The sequence below is a fragment of the Grammomys surdaster genome, unplaced genomic scaffold, assembly GCF_004785775.1.
Source record: "Grammomys surdaster isolate TR1022 unplaced genomic scaffold, NIH_TR_1.0 125876, whole genome shotgun sequence".
Classification (NCBI taxonomy): Eukaryota; Metazoa; Chordata; class Mammalia; order Rodentia; family Muridae; genus Grammomys; species Grammomys surdaster.
Genome location: NW_021620701.1, coordinates 1990203 through 2009296, shown reverse-complemented (window position 1 = coordinate 2009296; position 19094 = coordinate 1990203). Strand labels below are relative to the sequence as shown.

Sequence of the window (19094 nt, the reverse complement as noted above, 5' to 3'; positions counted from 1 at the left end):
TTCTCAACCTTCCTAATGCTTCCGTCCTCTCACACAGCTCATGTGGTGAGCCCTGCCCATAAATCATCTTCATCGCTACTTCATAGATATGCATTTAACACCAGCTGGCAGCAAATGATGTTAACTTCTCAGAGGCACACTGCTCAAAGATTAAAAACTATTCATGGATACTTGTTAAAGTTAGAGATACTCAAACTTTAAAAAAAAACTTTTTAACTTGGAAGTATCCCACTGAGAAACTACTTCATTTTAATAATCATGATCAAGGGAGTCTTTAATTAACATTTGGCAGAATTCACCTAAGTTCAATAAACAAAGTTTCTAATGGTTCCATTTGACATCAGTTGTTTCAGCAATTTAAAAGCACAGACATTTAATAAATTTGACTGGAAACAAGCAATCCTTTCCATATGTTGAAATCTGAATTAACATAATAAATTAAGCATAAATGACTAAGTTCTCAGCAACAATTATTTTTGCATCAATAGTAAAATATAAAATACTTCCCAACTAAAAATCACAAGTAAAAACTTGATCAGGCATTTGACTCTTAAGGCCAACATTACATATTGAAACACGTCATTATGTTAAAACACTTCACATAGCAAGTAATAGTTTCAATGAATATAAAAACAACTCCTGAGCTGTGGTGGTGCACACCTTTAACTCCCAGCACTTGGAAGACTGAGAGGCATGTGGATCTCTGAGTTCGAGGTTGGCCAGCCTGGTCTACACAGTGAGTTCCAGGACAGCCAGGATTACCTGAAGAGGCCCGGTCTTTAACCCAACTTGTGAACATAATTGTACTGAGGACTGTGGGATATGCTCCCTGATCCTTTTAAGGGTTTGTAACTGCTATACAGGAGCTGCAGCACTCTGAGTTTGTCAAAGGAATGAGTAGTAGGGCTCTCACAGGCCAGCCCAGTGCCAGAGTGATAAGGACACCAGCTTGGGGAGTCCAGTGACTTTAATTCAATGTTCTAAGAGAATGATTCAACCCTCAGATAACTGTGACAAGAATTAAATGATCTGGGGGCCAAGAAACCCTGCAGAGGTGCCCAGGAGACATCAGCTACAGCTTCCAGCAGACGCACAACTGCTAGTGGGAGCTCTCTGCATACCTAACAAGTTATTTAAATGGTTTTACTTAAGTAAATCATCAACTTTCTCAACTAAAAGCACAGCCTCTCATTTTGACTAATGTTGTAACTTCTCAACTCAACACTGAAGAACTGCCTCAGCTCACTGAAGGACACTGTACCCTACTGCTGAACATGTGTCCACACCAGAACACTCTAAATGTACCCCTTATGCTTTAAGAAAACCTAAACTTACACACCTCTAATTCCTGTGCTTGGGAGCCAAAGGCAGGCAGATCTCTGAGTTCAAAGCCAGTCTAGTCACAGTGACTTCCAAGACAGCCAAAGCTACACAGAGAAACCCTGTCTTGGGCAAAAAAAGAAGAAAAACCTTAAATTTACAAAACTGAGATTATAAGGCAGAATCATTACAAATCTTTCCCCAAGGATTTCTTCAGCTCAAGATGCCTTCACCAGAGACGTTATTAACGTAAGTGGGGTCACTGAAGGAAGGTAGGAAGTAACAGCTACGTAGTCAGCATGCTGGTCAAAGCCATTGACTGTCCAACAGGAATTGATACACCTCAGAAAGCCATGAAGAAAAGAAACTCTTTATAAAAAAATATAATTTACAATGAACTTTTAGAAACATACATTTTCAAAGCAAACTGCTGCTGTTTGAGTCTGACCCACAAAATGAATAAGAGAGAAAATGAAGTGTTAAGTACAGCTAAGAGAATTGTTAGAGGGTTACACATACAAGATAGAACACATGCAGGCTGAAAGGCCTGCACTGTAAAGGACAGGACAGACAGCTGAAGCACGGGGAGGACGGAAGGAAGGCAGCAGGCTGAGGAGGGGAGTCGGTTCAGTCAGATCTCTCTGGACAGGAAGGCTAAAGAAACCACTGGTGTCAGGCACAATTGTAGACGACAAAACAGACTCAGCAGGCCCTAAACGCACTTCCAGGGGCAATCCTCAGTGATCCGCCACACATGGAAGACAGTCCCATGAGCAGCTGATGAAAGCAGACTCAAGACTTCGAAGACCAGCAAGAGGGATGGAAAGCTCCCCAGGGCACTGAGGACAGAGAAGGATGTTTTGTTGCTGTTTGTTCACAATATTTTCCAGGCTAGACGCAGAAAACAAAACCAAGGTTCTGTCCGCTTGGCAGGACTCCGTCTGCTTGAAACCTTCTCCAGAGGGTCACAAGGCCCCACGGCAACTGAGACTCTGGTCCCATTAAGGTCAGTATCAACTCATCTGAGGTCGACAGACACTGTGACCAACACAACTAAGATCTTCTAGCTGAAGACGACACAAAATAAATCAAATACATGGAAAACCACATCTTGAAACAGGTACTTATGTCCCAATTTTAATTAATCCAGTCTCTTCCATAAAACTTCTGTCAATTATCCTTTTGAGTGTATTAAAGCTGCTTTCTTCTATGTAATTAACAGAGTCAAACAATGCCCGGTTAGGAGTTCTTGTCAGTGTCACTGGGCTGTGTTGGTGACTCCGTCTTCTCCTCTGGGAGTTCAGCAGGCACATGCTCCGACACAGGAGCGCTGTTATTCCGTGTCATGGTAGCAAACAGCATGTCCATCATCCCCAAGGTCTCTAGGAGTTCTCTTTGGTAATCAATTTCTTTTTCTACAAGTCCTTGAAGTACTATAAACTTTTTATCAACTACTGATGACTGGCCAATCACAGGTAAATATATATCTAAAGGGGGACAGAAAATACATTACTAAAAACATTTTCTGTAAGTGAAATCAATATTTAGAAAAATTACATTAAGACACTGAATACCAGTACTTTTAATAATTAATTTGTGATTTACAGGGAGCATAACAATACATTTGATTAAATGCATTTTGAAAAGAAGTAATTACACAAAATAAAGGGCAGGGAGTCTTACTTTCATGTTAAAACTTAGATGACTGGGAGCTGAGGGAATGACTGTGGGTTAGGTGCGTACTTTGCAAGTTGTGCCTGAACTTGATTCCCAGCATCCATTAAAAAAGGAAAAAAACTACACTGACCACCTGGCAGACAGCTGTATCCCCAGCCCCAAGACCACTAGCTGAGCTCAACGGTGAACTTCAGGTTCAAAGAGAGAACCAGTCTCCAAAACACAGCTGGCGAGTGACAGAGGAAGACACCAGTGTTGACCTCGGGCAAGCCTGAAACAAAGCATCAGCTGCAGGCTGCAGGAAGAGATGCACCACAGGAAAAGGCTGGAGCATGTGGGCATGCCACAGTAAACAGCAGGCAGGACCAAGTGCAAGCCACAAACACTGAACTTCAGATTTGTAAGCAAAATGAAGGACTCTATCCTACGTCCTCAAAAACAGACAGGGTGATTCTCTTCCTTGTGGCTTTAAGGAAGAGAAGAAAGGATGGCTTCAGTGAGTTTCAGTTACTTAACCAAGCACTCGAGAAAAAAAGAGAGCTGAGATTCACCCAGCAAGCAAAGGCTGGAGACAGGGGCCCCTGCACATCTTAGCTTGTTCTCACTTGTCATATGAGGGAACCATACTATGTTACTAATCTCTTCCAGTCAGGGAGGTGGGAGCCCCTGCATCTCTTATTTCCAAGCCCCAAAGGCCTCTGCACTCTACTGGGTAAGAGAGTAGCCACTTGGACTTGGGACACTCTCCTCTACATTTCAGTGCAGCTGAGAACTGCCAGCGGGAAAGAGAGCAAGTGCAGGGGAGTTCAGTGGTGAGGGGCTGCACCACAGACCCCCCTGGCCAGAGCACCCAGGATGGCTCTGGCAGTGCAGATGCCCAGCACAGGTCCATTGGGCCTGACTGCCTTCTAGACTTTCCGAGCCCGAGACTTTTCACAGAAATTCAACCATGACTTGATGTTTCCACACCCACGTTAGAACTGCTAGAGTACCTCTGTGTAAAGTGCATCCAGCATGGTGGTTCTCTGGCTCACCATGCAGCCTGCCGATAGACACTGCATGACCCACACTACTGACACAAAGGTGCACTGACAGGACCTCGGCAGAGCAACAGCCACCTCATGTCAGCAGGAGACACGGTGGCCCCGACTGGACTCCCCTGCCCCTCCTCACTGTTTCAGGCTCTCGTCCTAAGCACTTTCTCTTTTTCCTGTCTTGCTCCTTCTCTCTCTTCTTACTAACTTCCCTTATTTATTGATTTTTTTCCCTTTACTGATTTAAATTCCTAGCTTACCCTATGCACGCCCTCCATCCTTATCCTCCTGTTCTTTCTGGGGGCATGGTTTATTCAGGTGTTTTTTGCTTTATGTAAATATCAGTTGGGCTTTTGGTCGTTAAGGGGACTGCTTTCTATCCTGTGGGTAGTAGGCACAGGCTTCAAGCACCACACAAACTCAGCAGAGAGAGCCATTCCGAGAGATGTGCAATGGAGAACATAAGGAAAACAGAACAGACATCATCGTTAGAGATGTTTATGGGAAAACTTTTGTAAAGTGTAATTATTCTAGTCCAGTCAACTCAAATCTGCCACTCTAACAGTTTACCACATTGTAATTGCACCGACACCTCTGAGTTTTCTGTTTCAGGTCCTTTAATTTTTTATTATTATTATTATTATTATTATTAACATACTGAAGCTCAAACTGAGGGGCCTGGCATGCTGGACAAGTGCTCCCCACACCCCCCCACACCCCAAGCTCTCCAGTCCCAAGTCTTCAGCCTTCAGATGCATGTTGAAATGTCTGCGGTTCACAGCTACTTACCGATCACGATTTCAGCAGCATTAATCAACACAGGGGCAAATCTCGGCTGAGACAGATTCCTGCAAAGCAAAACTTGTTAACGAAATCTTATAAGCCTTAAAAAAAGAAAAATCAAATCCCTAAAACAGAAGAGCAAACTAAAAGACAGGTGCCTCTCACTGGGCAATAATGGAGGACCTAAGCCACAAAGTCCAAGTGAAACACACCTACCTTATCAAAAAGTTAAGGACCCGGGTAATCTCCTTCTCGTCCCGACCTGCGAGAGCGTTGGCAAGGACGCCTCTCCGATTCAGTTCTTTTATGATGGAAACTGTAACCTCAGGGGTCTTTATCACACAGTTAGGCTAGAAAAAGGTTCAGAGTCAGTACATCCGAAAGGACAGACAGAAAATGTCACTATCCGCAGTAAACGGCAGGCTCATCTTCACAACCCCAAGTCATGGGAAATCATAAGCCCATCACTAATGGATCCCCACATGTCCTGTCCCTTTGTCTGACAGGCTCACACTGCAGCCTTAGCTGACCTTGAGTTTTACTACGTAGCCCAGCCTAACCTTGTGATCTGCCTGCCTCAGGCTCCCAAGTGCTGGGATAGGAGGCCACACCACAGAGGTTAAAATGACTATTTAAGTGCTCCTCAGTAGTTAGGCACAGGAACACACATCTATAACCCCAGGGCGAGGAGGCAACAAGAGGGTCCTGGGGGCTCACTGGCCAGTCAATCCAGCTACCTGGTAAGCTCCCAGTTCAGTAACGGACCCCTATCTTGGACAATTTTTTTTTCTTATCATAAGTAGAGTTCATTGGCAAAGAGGGAACTTCAGTTGAAAACTACCTCCATTATACCAGCCTGTGGGCAAGTGTATGGAGCATTTCCTTGATGTAGGGGCCCAGCCCACTTGGGTGATGCCATCCCTAGGAGGTGGTTCTGGGTTGTACAAGAAAGCAGTTGAGCAAGCCACTGGGAGGAAGCCAGTCAGCAGTGTTCCTCCATGGCCTCTGCTGCAGTTCCTGCCTCCAGGTTCCTGCCCCTGCCCTGACTTCCAACTTCATGAGTATAAACTATAATATATAAATTATAATATTTACAACGTAAGTATTATATATTTATATATAATATAATTAGGTATAAATTATATACAATTATATAATTAAATATAAATATATAATAATAAAATATATAAACAATCTATATAAGCTGTAAGCTGAAACCCCTTTGGTCCCCAAGTTGTCATGATTTTTGCACATGAACAGACGGAATACATGAGCACTGCAAACACAATTAAAAATTAAGTGAAAAAATATCTCTCACTCACCTCAAGGACTCTGTCGAGGGCCTTTGAGATCCGAAAACTTTTCAGATCCCTGTCATACCATTCTAGGTGCTTCTTTGCTGGCCTACTGACCATGATGTCATCCTGAATGAAAGAGCAAAATTTATAGAGGAAGAAAGTTGGTCCCTACACATTAAAAATCAGTGTTTTCATAATAAAGTGATACATGTTAAAGTCAGGATGCTTTTACACTGCACCACAAATAATGTTCCTATGCTGATAAGCTAAGTGATACTTTGCCATGTTAATATGGTCATACTTATGATTTTACACTTTCCCGTGTTAATATGGTTATACTTATGATTTTTAGCTTATACATATCCAAGTGGCTCTATTCTGAGCAAAATTACTAAAGGAAATAAGTAGAAAGACAGACAGACAGATAAAATTTGAATAAGGCAGGCAGTATGACTGCATATAAAGAGAAGTGAAAACAAGGCAGAGAGACTGAGATCTAACCTTCACACCTCTAATGAGCTCCTGGGTCAGTGAAACTTTACAACTCGGCCCTCTGTAACACTAGGGAGACATGACAGCTTTGTGCCATTTAGAGGACCAAATCAGAGAGTAGGTGACACATACTATTTTGAAGATGAGAACGCACTTTATTACTACATGATCCAAGGTATTAAGAAAGTAGTCCCTGTTCCCCATTATTCTTCAATAGTGTCCAGCCATCTGCCAACTTTAATGGGGCAAGAAGCAAAGTAAATGTATGTATTAGGTAAATCATACTTTACAGTAAAGTCCAGGAACAGGTGGGACTGACCCTTCTAAGAAATGTCACATTTTAAAAATGATTTAAAAAAAACACATAATCACCCGTTGCTTCATGTAAATTTTTCCTTTAATAAAGGTTCGATATGCAGGCCTCCTTCTCCTCGGAAGAGACTCCTTTTTTGCTTCAGACTTCCGGTGTTTAACGCTCAGTATTCCATTGGTCATTCCTACAACTATCGTCTCATCTTGATGCTGATGGTAATCAGAAAAATCAATCTACTTTAACCAACATTTTATAGTACCTTTAACTCAAAACAGCATTTACATCATGTCTGCTACTTACCCTGTCACCCACAGTTCCACTCAATGCCAACACACTCCTAACAATGATCTATCCAAATTGTTAGAGCAAAATCACTTTTTCTTCCAGGGTATCACTTTCCGGACAGGCCTTCTTATCCTCACACAGCACTGCCAGTGAGAACCTTGATGCTGGCTGAGCATGCTAATAAGATGCTAATGGCATCTTGACAAGTTCCAAAGTAATTTTTTATATTCTCTGAATGCAAAAAGGACCTTATGACTTTAGTAAGCTGGCTCCCACAATATCTTCTCTTTACTTTTCCTCTCTGTGTTGAGACTTCCTTTTTTTTTTTTTTTTTTTTTTTTTCGAGACAGGGTTTCTCTAACTCACTCTGTAGACCAGGCTAGCCTCAAAATCAGAAATCCGCCTGCCTCTGCCTCCCAAGTGCTGGGATTAGAGGTGTGCGCCATCACCGCCTGGCGAGACTTCCTTATAACATATTCAATTATCCTCTTGCCCAAATGTGTCTCCTGAAACCTGACAGTGAATATTCTAGGAAGCACAGTGCTCACTCTGCAGCTCCTCCCTCTCCACCGTTTCTGAAGCCAGCCCTTCTCAGGTGCTGCAGCGCCCTTGCATTTGCTGAAGAAAGAGCTAACAACTTCCTAGCCCAGCCAAGGTACTACCATTACAGCAGTCAGTACCACCACGAACGAGCGAACTACTCAGTTATCAAGAAATGACACGCCTTACCAATTGTCTTGACTCAAACAAGCTTATGTGCCTTACTTAAACCCAAAGGTAAGACCCCAGAGAGTCCATTTTACTTTTACTTCATAAGCAAGGTTTGTAACAACTTGAAAAGAGCTGAAATCACTTACAGAAAGTGCCAGACTCAAGATTGAAGCCGCATAGTCAAAGCTGTGGACGACTTTGTAGGATGTGGTGCTGTAGACTTTAACTTTCCTATGAAAAAGAAAGCTCAGAAGTCACCTCAGAAATGCGTGCGTGAAAAAAATATAAAGTCTCTGTTTTTAGCAAACTATATGAATATTAAATTTTATACTGTCCATAAAAAACATTGACATGATATTAATTACAAAGTACTTCATCACCAAGCTCCCTGAAGAGCAGTTTTGAGCACTAACCAGGTTTGAATACAGACTGACTACACATTTATAAAACTAAAGGACAGTTGACCCCATGTCATCTGAAGATAGGATAGAGGCGTGAAAACACAAGGTCAGTGAGCAGACACAGTGAGCCCCAGAGCAGGGTCCCCGGCACACCCTCCACTGGGGCACAGCAGCAGCAGCTCTGGCCTCCATCCCCTGCATGGCAATAGCATTGAAAAAAAAATTTCTTAAAAGCAGGAAAGAAATGGCAGCCTAGAGACAAAATAACCAATAGAAAAAGTAAGTCCCACAACACTGTGGACATCAGCTACATGTGGCTACTGAACCCTTGACATGTAGCTAAAGAAAATGGGGTACATTTAAAAACTATAGAAACTTTTATAAAATATTATACTATGGCATACATTTTAGAAACAATATTCATATCTAGTATCTTACTAAGTAAGTAGTCAGATTACATGTTGAACTAACAACCCATGTATTATAAATTTTACTTTATGTTAGATAATGGAGTACATGAAATATGTTACTAAAAGCAATTTTTAGATTTTTAACCTCTTTAAATGTGGCTACTAAATCATTTAAAATTACACATGCAGTCTGTGCTATGGGCTCATCTGACGACAGTTTTAGAACATCGAAAGCAGAAACCTTGACTTGGCTATTTTCATGCTGACGCTCGGGCCCTGAGCACATAGGTACACACTCTAGCCCAACCCTTGGTCTCTGTGCCCTAATCATCCATTGAAAACCATAGTGCTTGCACCACTAATGCAGGAAGTATTCATATGAGCTGTTAATATTTTTAGTTTGTTTTGTTTTGACACAGGGTCTTTCTTTAGCCCTAACTGTCCTAGAACTCACTATGTAGACCAAGCTGGCTTTGAACTTACAGCGTTCCACCTATCTCCGCCTCCCAAATGCTGGGATTAAATGTGTGGGCCAAAACTTCTGGCTGAGGTTTTAAATTTTAAAAAATGTAACATAGAATGAAATATATCTTCAGAATAAAAATTCTAAGACACGTGTGTATATATATAAAACGACTTTAAAAGAAACTATAGGAAAATAGACTATTTCAAAAGGCCAGTGGTACTCAAGTATGTAAGTTAAAGTAATAGATAAAGTTATTTCTGGGGAAAAACAAGTAGTTGTATGTAAATATAGAAGGTCAAACTATGTCCAAAGCAATAGATTTTTATCCTCTATGAAAACCATTAGAAGATCTTTTAACACAAATATTGCTAAAATAACTCAATTTCTCAAATAGCAAATCCTAACAATGATGGACAAGAAAGTTAAAATGCTACCTATCCAGTGAGCCGGAGAGCAGCCTCTGTCCAGAGCTGCTCAGACACAAACATGTCACAGTCTTGTGATGATTTTTCAAAGACACAAGCAGCTGTCCTCCTTTTAACATGTCCCAGACTTTAACATAACGGCCTCCTGTGGAGAGAAATAACCCGCAGTTTGATATTCTGCCTATATGCTCAGAACGATAAGGATCTAAGAAGCACTTCTCTCTGGAGCTCCCTAGGCTGGGCACTAAGCAGCAGCCAGCACTGCCTGTGGTACTCAGGAGCCCCTCACAGGAATGCTACCATGACTAAGTTACTGCTTATTTTAAGCACAGCAAAACAAATAGGAAACTGAAAATATTTGTTTTAAAGAAGAGTATAACAAATTCACTGTAAGATAGCCATCTTGCAGGAAAAGGCGCTTCCCACCAAGCCTGGAGACTGGAGTTTGATCCCTGGGATCACATGGTAGGAGACAGCTGACTCCTGAAAGTTGCCCTTTGAACTCCACCCATGTACACATTAATAGAACAGATTAATAAAAACAAACTTAAGGACTACTGTACAGCTATGGAAATAATGTAGTTGTAGCCCTAGCTGTCCTAGGACTCACTATGTAGACCAAGCTGGCCTTGAACTTACAGCATTCCTCCTGCCTCCCATGGATCCCCACACGTCCTGTCCCTTTGTCTGACAGGCTCACACTGCAGCCTTAGCTGACCTTGAATTGTACTATGTAGCCCAGTTTAACCTCAACTTGTGATTTGCCTGCCTCAGCCTCCCAAGTGCTGGGATTAAATGTGTGAGCCAATACTCCTGGGCTAAAAATTTTATGAGCCCCCCAAAGTAAAAAGACATCCCAGGAATTTTATTCTAAGAATCAAAAAGATCCTTAATAGGTAATATAACCCTATGATTCAAAGAATATAATTTTAGGAGCTGGAGAAATGGCTCAGCAGTTAAGAGCACTTGCTAATCTTGCACAGGACCTGGGTTCAGTTCCGAGTATCCATATGGTAACTCACAGCCATCCATAAATGCAGTTCCAGTGAATCTGACGCCCTCTTCTGACCTATTAGGGCACTGCATGATGTAGTACACAGACACACTAGCAGGCAGACCACCTATGCACATAAACTGTGTTTTCAAGAAAACACCAAGTGCAAGTGGACTAGGAAAGACAGAAAAGCGCGTGCGTGGGGAGGAGGGGTTCTCATCGGCCCCGTTTGAGGACCTGAGCTGCCTGGGCCGACGCGGCTCACAGTGTGGGCGGACACACGGCTCATCCCGTTCGAATGTGGAGCTAGCTAGTGAGAAGGGTCAGTTTACAGCTACTCATCTAATGCACTTCCTCCTCCTCCTCCTCCTCCTCAGGGCACAGGGGTGTGAAAGGGCTCCCTAAGGTCACACGGATAGCCGGTGACAGAGGAGATCGGTCTACAGATCTCCATCTTCCCCATCCAACTTGGTTTCATTTCCACTTCTTAAAACAAGAAAAAGAGTTATGTCTGACAATGGCATAAAAAAGAATTTTAAATTAAACTGGTACCAGAAAATGTATAAAAGATTTTTTTTTAAAAAGAAGAAATGTAAAGCTATATAGTGTCAGATGAATACATTCTTCTGATATCAACACTTCTGCTTTAGTGACAAATGAAGAATTATGATTATAAAGTTCATTTTAGTAAACACAGCCAAATTCCTCTTGACTCCAGTTTAATGGAAGTGTATAAGGCCTATTTAATTCTCCATTATATCTTCTCCAGCACATGTGCTGTTTACTGGACAGGAACTTGTCAGGAGACACAGGAAAGGAGACCAGCATGATTCCACACCAGGGGGAAGGCTGCCAAAGCTACAGATTTCTTCTCTGGACTAACAGAAGTAGACTTCTGGGGTCACATGGGACACATACCTAACCTATCAAGTTCTCACATTCCAGGACTTCAGGCCTGCCACTCAGTGTTGCCTTGGACAAACTAGTTGACATTGCTTCATTTATTTACGTAAGTGTAAACAGAACACAAACCAGCTGGCAGGACTGTCTAAGGCATTAGAGATGACATTCGGACACCAGCACAGTCTCAGTGGGAGTCAGATACAGTAGGTGACAACTACTGGCCCAACCCACCTACCAACAGAGCAACAGCTTACATACATAAGCTCAGGTGAACACCAATAATTTACAAAAGAAAAATCTAATCTATTTGAGACCAACAATAGTGGTGAAAGCTATTTTGAAAAGCAATACCTGCAGACACCAGAAGACCTCCAGAGGGGAAAAGGAGGACACTCTCCACGGGCTGCCCATGCTCCACACAGAGAACATTTTTATTTGTCCGGGCATCGAACATCTTCACAGTATGATCATATGACCCTGAAATGCCAATGTTTGCATTACCTACATTTTGTTCTTTAAAATAAAGTTTGTCTATCCATACATTAAGATTAAAAGGAGAAACACATTGCATGAGATTTTTTGAAAACACACACACAATTCATAGTTAGTACTTCCAAATCTTCTACTACTACTGTTTCTGCAGTACCGTATAATATTACACACATCTGACTCTGACCTTCAGACTCCTGTCACCATGACTCCACCTGAGAATCAAGACAGTAGGTACCTACACAAACTGAGCTGTGCCTACTACACAGCTCACAGTGCTGTGTGGCTGCTACAGCTGGCTCTCTGATAACCAGGGTACCATGAGCCCACTACATCTGACATCTATGATACTTTCAAGCCACCCTGAAACTATTCCCAAACACATTTAGAGGACAACACAACCCACTATCAAGAGAAGAAGAAGAAAAAATAGCAGACTTTATTCAAAACCTTATTATTTGATTATTTATGAGGCTAAGAATGCATACATTCTAGGCTAGAACTAGCTCTCATACATCCTAGGCTAGTGTTCTACCATTACTATACACCCCCAGCTCTATCAATAAGCACTTAAAACCCCTCTACCCAAAGAGGATCTACAGCAGTGAAGTAGAAATAGATCACCAACCTGTTACAAAAAGGTCTGGGTTCAGTTTGCTGGCACAGCCACACCTCACGTAATCAGAATGGTCTTTGAATGTCAGAATTTCTTTGGAGTTTGGAATATCCCATAATTTAACAGTATAGTCATCAGCTCCAGAGACCACATGATATTTGTCAGCTGTAAAATCTACTGTATGAACTGCTCTGAAAGATCAAAAGTCAACAGATTACAAACCAAGGGGAAAACTACTGTTCATATCTAATGTAAAATGTTCCTTTATAGATTTAAAAAAGATCTATGAGGTTCAGTCCAGCAAGATGACTCATTCCCTGGGTAAAATGAGTTTCGTCTCTGGGACCTCAATGGTGAAAGGAGAGAACCAACTCCTGAATGTTGACCTCTGACCTCCGCATGCATGCCACTCCATGTGCACACTCAAATACACACATATAAGAGGCACACATATAAATAAATACTCAACTTCAGAAAGCAGAAAGTGTCTATGCAAGAAAAAGAGAAATAGAAAAATCTTTAAATAGGTGTTCCTTAAGGAAAACTCTGAAATGTAATACTATGTTACTATTAGGTTAGCAAGAATATTAAGTAACTGCCTTACATTGTATTTTATAGAATGCTAATAATTAATGAAATTAAGTTCTAAATGTTGTAACAAAAGTAATTTTTGAAGTTTTTAAAAAAGATTTATTCATGTATTTTATGTATATGAGTACTTATATATGTGCCAGAAGAGAACATCAGACAGAAGAGGGAAGGCATTAGATCACATTAGAGATGGCTGTGAGCCACCACGTGGGTGCTGGGACTTGAACTCAGGGCCCACGGATGAGCAGCCAGTGCTCTTAACCACTGAGCCGTCCAACTCTCCAGCTCAGCAAAGGTACTTTTTAAAAAACATAAACAAAGAGCTCTTTCAAAAGTCTTGAGAAAGACTTGTTATAGAGCAGAATCTCATTGAAAGAGTTTTGAGTGTTTCAGTGATGGGTACAAACATCCTGACAGTTTGCAATAAAAATATAAAACAAAAACAAAACAAAAACCCACTTTGATATTTGAAATCAGTAGCAGTTTCAGCGATGACTTTAGTAACCCTGAAACTAAAGTTAGAACACTGAATTTATCCACGGGAAAATATCACAAATCAAAACACATCATTTTAGTCACAAGCTCTATGAACTGAATGGTGGAACTCGGGTTAAGTTCTTTGAGAACAATAAGAAATAAAAAGTGCATACAGACAGAATCCTCACACAACTATATGTGTTAAAAAGCATGCAGACAGAGCTATCAACAGAAAAACAACAAATTAAAACCAAAACACATCACATTGGCTCTTACTTTGTGTGACCTTCAAACTGCCTGAGGGGAGCCCTCCCACTTATATCAAAAAGTTGAACTACACCATCTTCACTGCCAGCGACAAGCAACTGGCCATCCTGTCGAAAAGTAGCACAGTATGCTGTATCCTTAAAGCGGGAAAAGGTTTTTACAGGTTCTTGAGAGTACCGGCCATAAATGTGGATCTGTAAGATAAAAACAGTATTTCAGTAGCTGGCTCAGCAGAAAACCCCATAACGAGACCGAAGCCATTAGCTTTGTACTTACTCTTGAAGACGCTGTGACCGCATAGTTATACGGAGGCTGAGGAGAAAAGTCTACTTTGGACACTGCACCAAACTCCTTAATCTGAACAGGGGTCTTAATAAAAAAACAAGACAGTATTGGCAGAGTTAAAAAGGCAAGTCACACTTAAGCATTACATCACTTCCTACAGAGCGGTTCCTTTAGTCCTTAGTAATAGCTAGTATGCTGTAATTACATAGAAATATGAGGGGAAAGAGGAAAGGAAATGAGAGTGAAGCAAAAAACAGTCCGATGACCCTCCCCTACACTGTCCCTGTTGACAACACAGGAAATAACCACAGTTGGAAAGCCAATGAGTCTTCAGCTGCTGATTTTACTCTGAATCCCAACAAGAAAAGAACTAAGCCTGTACCAGCATCATCCATCCGTGACTCTAAGTTAATAAGACAATCAGACCATACAATCAGGTCTGCGTCATTTTACACCAGCTAACCCACTTTATCGTGCACATAAGCAATACATTTACTGTCCATTTTTATAAAGCTACATTTAGCTTTACTGAGCCAATTCACATCTAATGGGCTTATTTTTACAAGAATTCCAATATTACACTGAATACTTCAATACACACTTCTATATGTCTTAGCAAATTCTTGAAAGCATGTTTTATTACAAGCTATGAGTACAAAGCCAAAAGCAGTATGTTTTTTAAAAACCGTTGACAGTTATTGTCATTTCCCTCCCTCAATTTTTTTTCATTTATGACACTATAAACTGAGCAAACCAGCACCTAAACCGTTATCTTATTTGGTTTTAATTTATGCTCTTTGTTGAAATCTTATGTGTGTATCTGCTTATCTAAACGTGCACAAGTGTGAAGTGCCTGCTGAAACCAAAAAAAAGGTACTGGATCCTCTGGCACTCGAGTCACAGGCAACTGTAAGCTGCCCACTGTGGGTGCTGCAAACTAAACCCAGGTCCTCTGCAAGAGCATCAAGTGTCTTAATCTCATGTAGTTGAGAGTACCCTCAAACTCATCCCGCCCCGGCTCCCAAGTGTGGGGATTACAGGCGTACACTACATGACCAGATAGGTTTGTGCAAGGCTGAACTCAGGCCTCGTGCGACCAGAAGAGCACTCTATTAACTGAGTTACGTGTGCTTTAATTGGGAGCAAAGCTCAGCCTCCTCTTCCATTTTTATGTCTGATTAAATATCATTTTTCCACAAACTTCTTAAACAAAATCTCAAACTTTTTCTATTTTCTTGGAGATATATATATATATGTATGTATGTATGTATGTATGTATGTATGCAGTCATTGTAAGCATTATTAGAAGGTACAAAGAATCTAATTTCAGAGTAAGAAAAGGCAAGAACGTCTCCTTGCATATAAGAGTCAAGTTTTACAGTTTCATTTGCCACTACACACATGTTCTGTGTTAAGCATCTTCATGGTCAAAATAATTAAGTGGTATGAACTTTGACATGAAACTCTAAGAAACAATAGGTAACAATTATCCGCCCACACTATTAGTTTTAGCTAGTGGATCTGCCAGCATGAGCTGGAGACACTGGCATAAACAGATTAAGAACTGTCCAAAAGCCCTCCTCCCTCATTTCCTCGCACACTTTACCTTATAGTTGTTCCAGTACAGAGTGTCTTGGGTGATTTTCTCACCAAGTACAGGATATGTTTGAATCGCTACAGGTTTATAACCAGCCATGGTTTCATGTAAGCGCACTGTTATCCAAGGGTCAATAGTCTGGAACTAATTTCAGAATAACCTCAGTGACTGCCTTAGGCCTGAAAAAAAGAACAAAATTTTAAGCACATATTGTTTATAAACTTTCCCCATGCAAGTATGATTTTCGTTCCACTTTCTTTCAAAAGGCTGTGTGGAACTTTATAGACTAATGATGAATAAACCATTTCATTGGAATCATGGAAGAGACACTTGAAGCGTGGAGACCTGGGGTACCATACTGCACCATCTACATACACAGGCTGTATATGTATATCCTTAAACCTCCCAGACCAGGCTGCAAGGCTTAAGAATAAATATGACGCAACCTTCCAGAAGCTGAACCAGAAAAGCATGCCGGGCTGGAACATCCACTTTCTTGTCAAAGGAAATAATACAGGAACTAGAAATACAACATTATCTCCACAGACTTGACTTCCTAAAAGACAAAAGATGCCAAGAAGAAAGGAAAACAAAGTTAATGCTCCAGTGTGGAAGCTTAAGATGAAATTAGAGATAATGTGCTGGCACAAGACATAAAATTAAACGTGAAAGGTTCAAACTGTAGGAAAGAAAACTGAAATAGAGGAAACCTAAAGTGACAGAATAAGGGAGAAAAAAAGAATCTAAGTTCTTAACAGGCGAAGCATTCGACTGAAGGTAGTCAAGAGTGTCAGATGGATGGATGATTCCAGGGACGACGCTCTCCATCTATTCTGAAAAGCCTGCAAAGAGGACATCAGCAGCACCAAGGCAATCAGTATGACTTATTTTAACTGCTTTTTTTTTTTTTTTTTGATGAAGCAGAGCAAACCAAGGTTCATTCACTTCCACCTACAGCGTATAAGATAGTATTCAAAGCACTGGAGAATACAAGGGCAGTAAACAGACAAGACCTACACCTTCAAATACTCAAAACGATTGTGTCTACTAGGAATCTACTCAGCTTTCCTCCTCATCCCTAAGACACAAAGAAGTATCAAGAGTTCATCTCTCGGGCTGGAGAGATGGCTCAGTGGTTAAGAGCACTGACTGCTCTTCTAGAAGTCCTGAGTTCAATTCCCAGCAACCACATGGTGGCTCACAACCATCTGTAATGGGATCTGATGCCCTCTTCTGGTGTGTTTGAAGACAGCTACAGTATACTCATATACATAAAATAAATAAAATCTTTAAAAAAAAAAAAGAGTTCATCTCTCAAATATCTCTTTGTGTAAAAGTGTGTGTTTGAATATAGGAGCCAGACAGTCCATCTCTATGGTGCTGCATCTTATTTTCTGAGACAGAATAAAGTTGCTCACTGAACATGAAACTCACCAACTGACAATACTGCCTAGCTAGCCATGCTGACTAGCAACCCTGGGGGATCCTCCAGTCTCTGCCTCCTAGCACTGGGATTCTAGGCACACTTGGCCAAGCTCTCCTTTTTATGTGGGTGCTGGGGAGTTTATCCCTCTCATCTACTAAGACATCTCCCCATCCCTTAATCTCTCAAATACTTCTAAACTTTAAGTCCACTTAACCCAAGTTCAAGTGCATCTTTTCTGACTACTGAAATAAAAGCTATACCATCTGAAAGTGTCCTAGACTCCCTCACCCATCTTCCCAAGAGTCACCAGTGGTGCTCAAAACCCAACACTACTCAGGAAATAAACTCCTAGCCCCTTAGCACATAAGGTTCCCTTTGCTCTGGCTTTTTTTTTTTTTCTTTCTTTTTGAGACAGGGTTTCTTTGTGTAGCCCTGGCTGTCCTGGAACTCACTCTGTAGACCAGGCTGGCCTCGAACTCAGAAATCCGCCTGCCTCTGCCTCCCAAGTGCTGGGATTAAAGGCGTGTGCCACCACCGCCCCACCACCCCACTGCCCCACCTCTCTGGCCTTTTAAGCTTCACCTCTTGTATTACCAACTGTTTATTTTACAGTTCACTAAACACATCACACTCATTTTTGCTTCAACATTCCAGGAATGCCCTTTCTCTCTATGTACTTCCTACTTAAGGTCACCACAGGAAATCATTCTGTCCCTAGGAAATCACTCTCTGCCTTCCAACAGGTGTTCTCAAACACTTTCCATCAAGGGCCAGATGGTAAATATTTTAGGTTTGGCCCAACCAATGGACGAAACAGAAGATATTCTATAGTTAATGACATAGCAAGAAAAAAATTCACTAATAATCACAAACACATTTGTTGTTGTTGAAAGAAAATACAATTCTTTGAGGTCAAGGGTTATTTCATTTAGTTCCAAGCCAAATCACTGTACATAAGACAGTATGTTTATCTGCAAAAACCATTCTTAGCTCACTAGATACAAAACAAAACCAAACCAGGCACCGGAATAGATCTGTCCCAGGAAGAGTACCTCCTAAGTGTATTTTTCAAGAAATGAAAGCTTTTCAAGAAAGAAAGTGATAAGTAGCGGTGGCTTGCTAAGTTACACAAATGAAGAACACCATTGGCGGGGACGTGCGAGGGAAGACAGTACAAACAGCGAGATGCTATGAAAACGAATGGAAGGAAAATCATTGGACCAAGTCAGGACCTAAGAAACTGGGATTCACGGAATAACAGGCATTACGACAACACAAGGTGTGATCAAATAAACCCTGTAATTAAGAGTACTGAGAACATGGAAGGGGAAGATATTTAATTCTACCTGGAAATAATGTCATTTCAGCGGGGTCTCTAAGCATAACGTGACACGATGGGCACAAAAGGAGTAGAGCGTAGTGCGGAGACGAATACTCGGCCATTCTCAAATCACTAAAACAGAATTCTGTCCTCGGCCTTGGAGAAAAATGGATTGCTCCAGGGACTGACAGCGGTGGCTAGGAGAGCGACTACTGAGGAGCAAAGCCTGAGGCAAAATTAAATCGCAGAGGCAGGTAAGCTCAGTAATCTCGTGAGAAGCCTGGGAAGCCCCAGAGCAGAATGTCCAGCATGTCAGAGATCACAGTGAGGTCCGAACAGAGCCTGGGCCGCCACCGGGAGCCGCCATCGCCTACCTCCGCGGGGCACCGAGGGTCCGCCGAGGCACCCCGATCCCCAGGACGACTCCCCAGACTTCGCCAGCTCCCTACAGCACACCGCTCTTCAGCACTCGCTCAAAATCACGCGGACACGCCAGGAGCCGGAAACGCAGAG

General features: G+C 41.7%; 1 protein-coding gene across 1 annotated transcript; it reads right to left on the bottom strand.

Moving 5' to 3' along the window:
* Window positions 1–226: 226 nt before the first annotated feature.
* On the bottom strand, window positions 227–19069 carry Utp15 (UTP15 small subunit processome component). Its single transcript, XM_028790220.1, has 13 exons — window positions 18956–19069; window positions 15844–16013; window positions 14229–14321; window positions 13962–14146; window positions 12630–12808; window positions 11864–11989; window positions 9625–9760; window positions 8060–8144; window positions 6977–7126; window positions 6137–6238; window positions 5031–5164; window positions 4821–4879; window positions 227–2807 (listed from the first exon to the last, which is right to left on the bottom strand). Exons 2-13 carry the CDS (start codon window positions 15931–15933, stop codon window positions 2560–2562), a joined length of 1587 nt encoding a protein of 528 aa, XP_028646053.1. The 5' UTR covers window positions 15934–16013; window positions 18956–19069; the 3' UTR covers window positions 227–2559.
* Window positions 19070–19094: the final 25 nt, after the last annotated feature.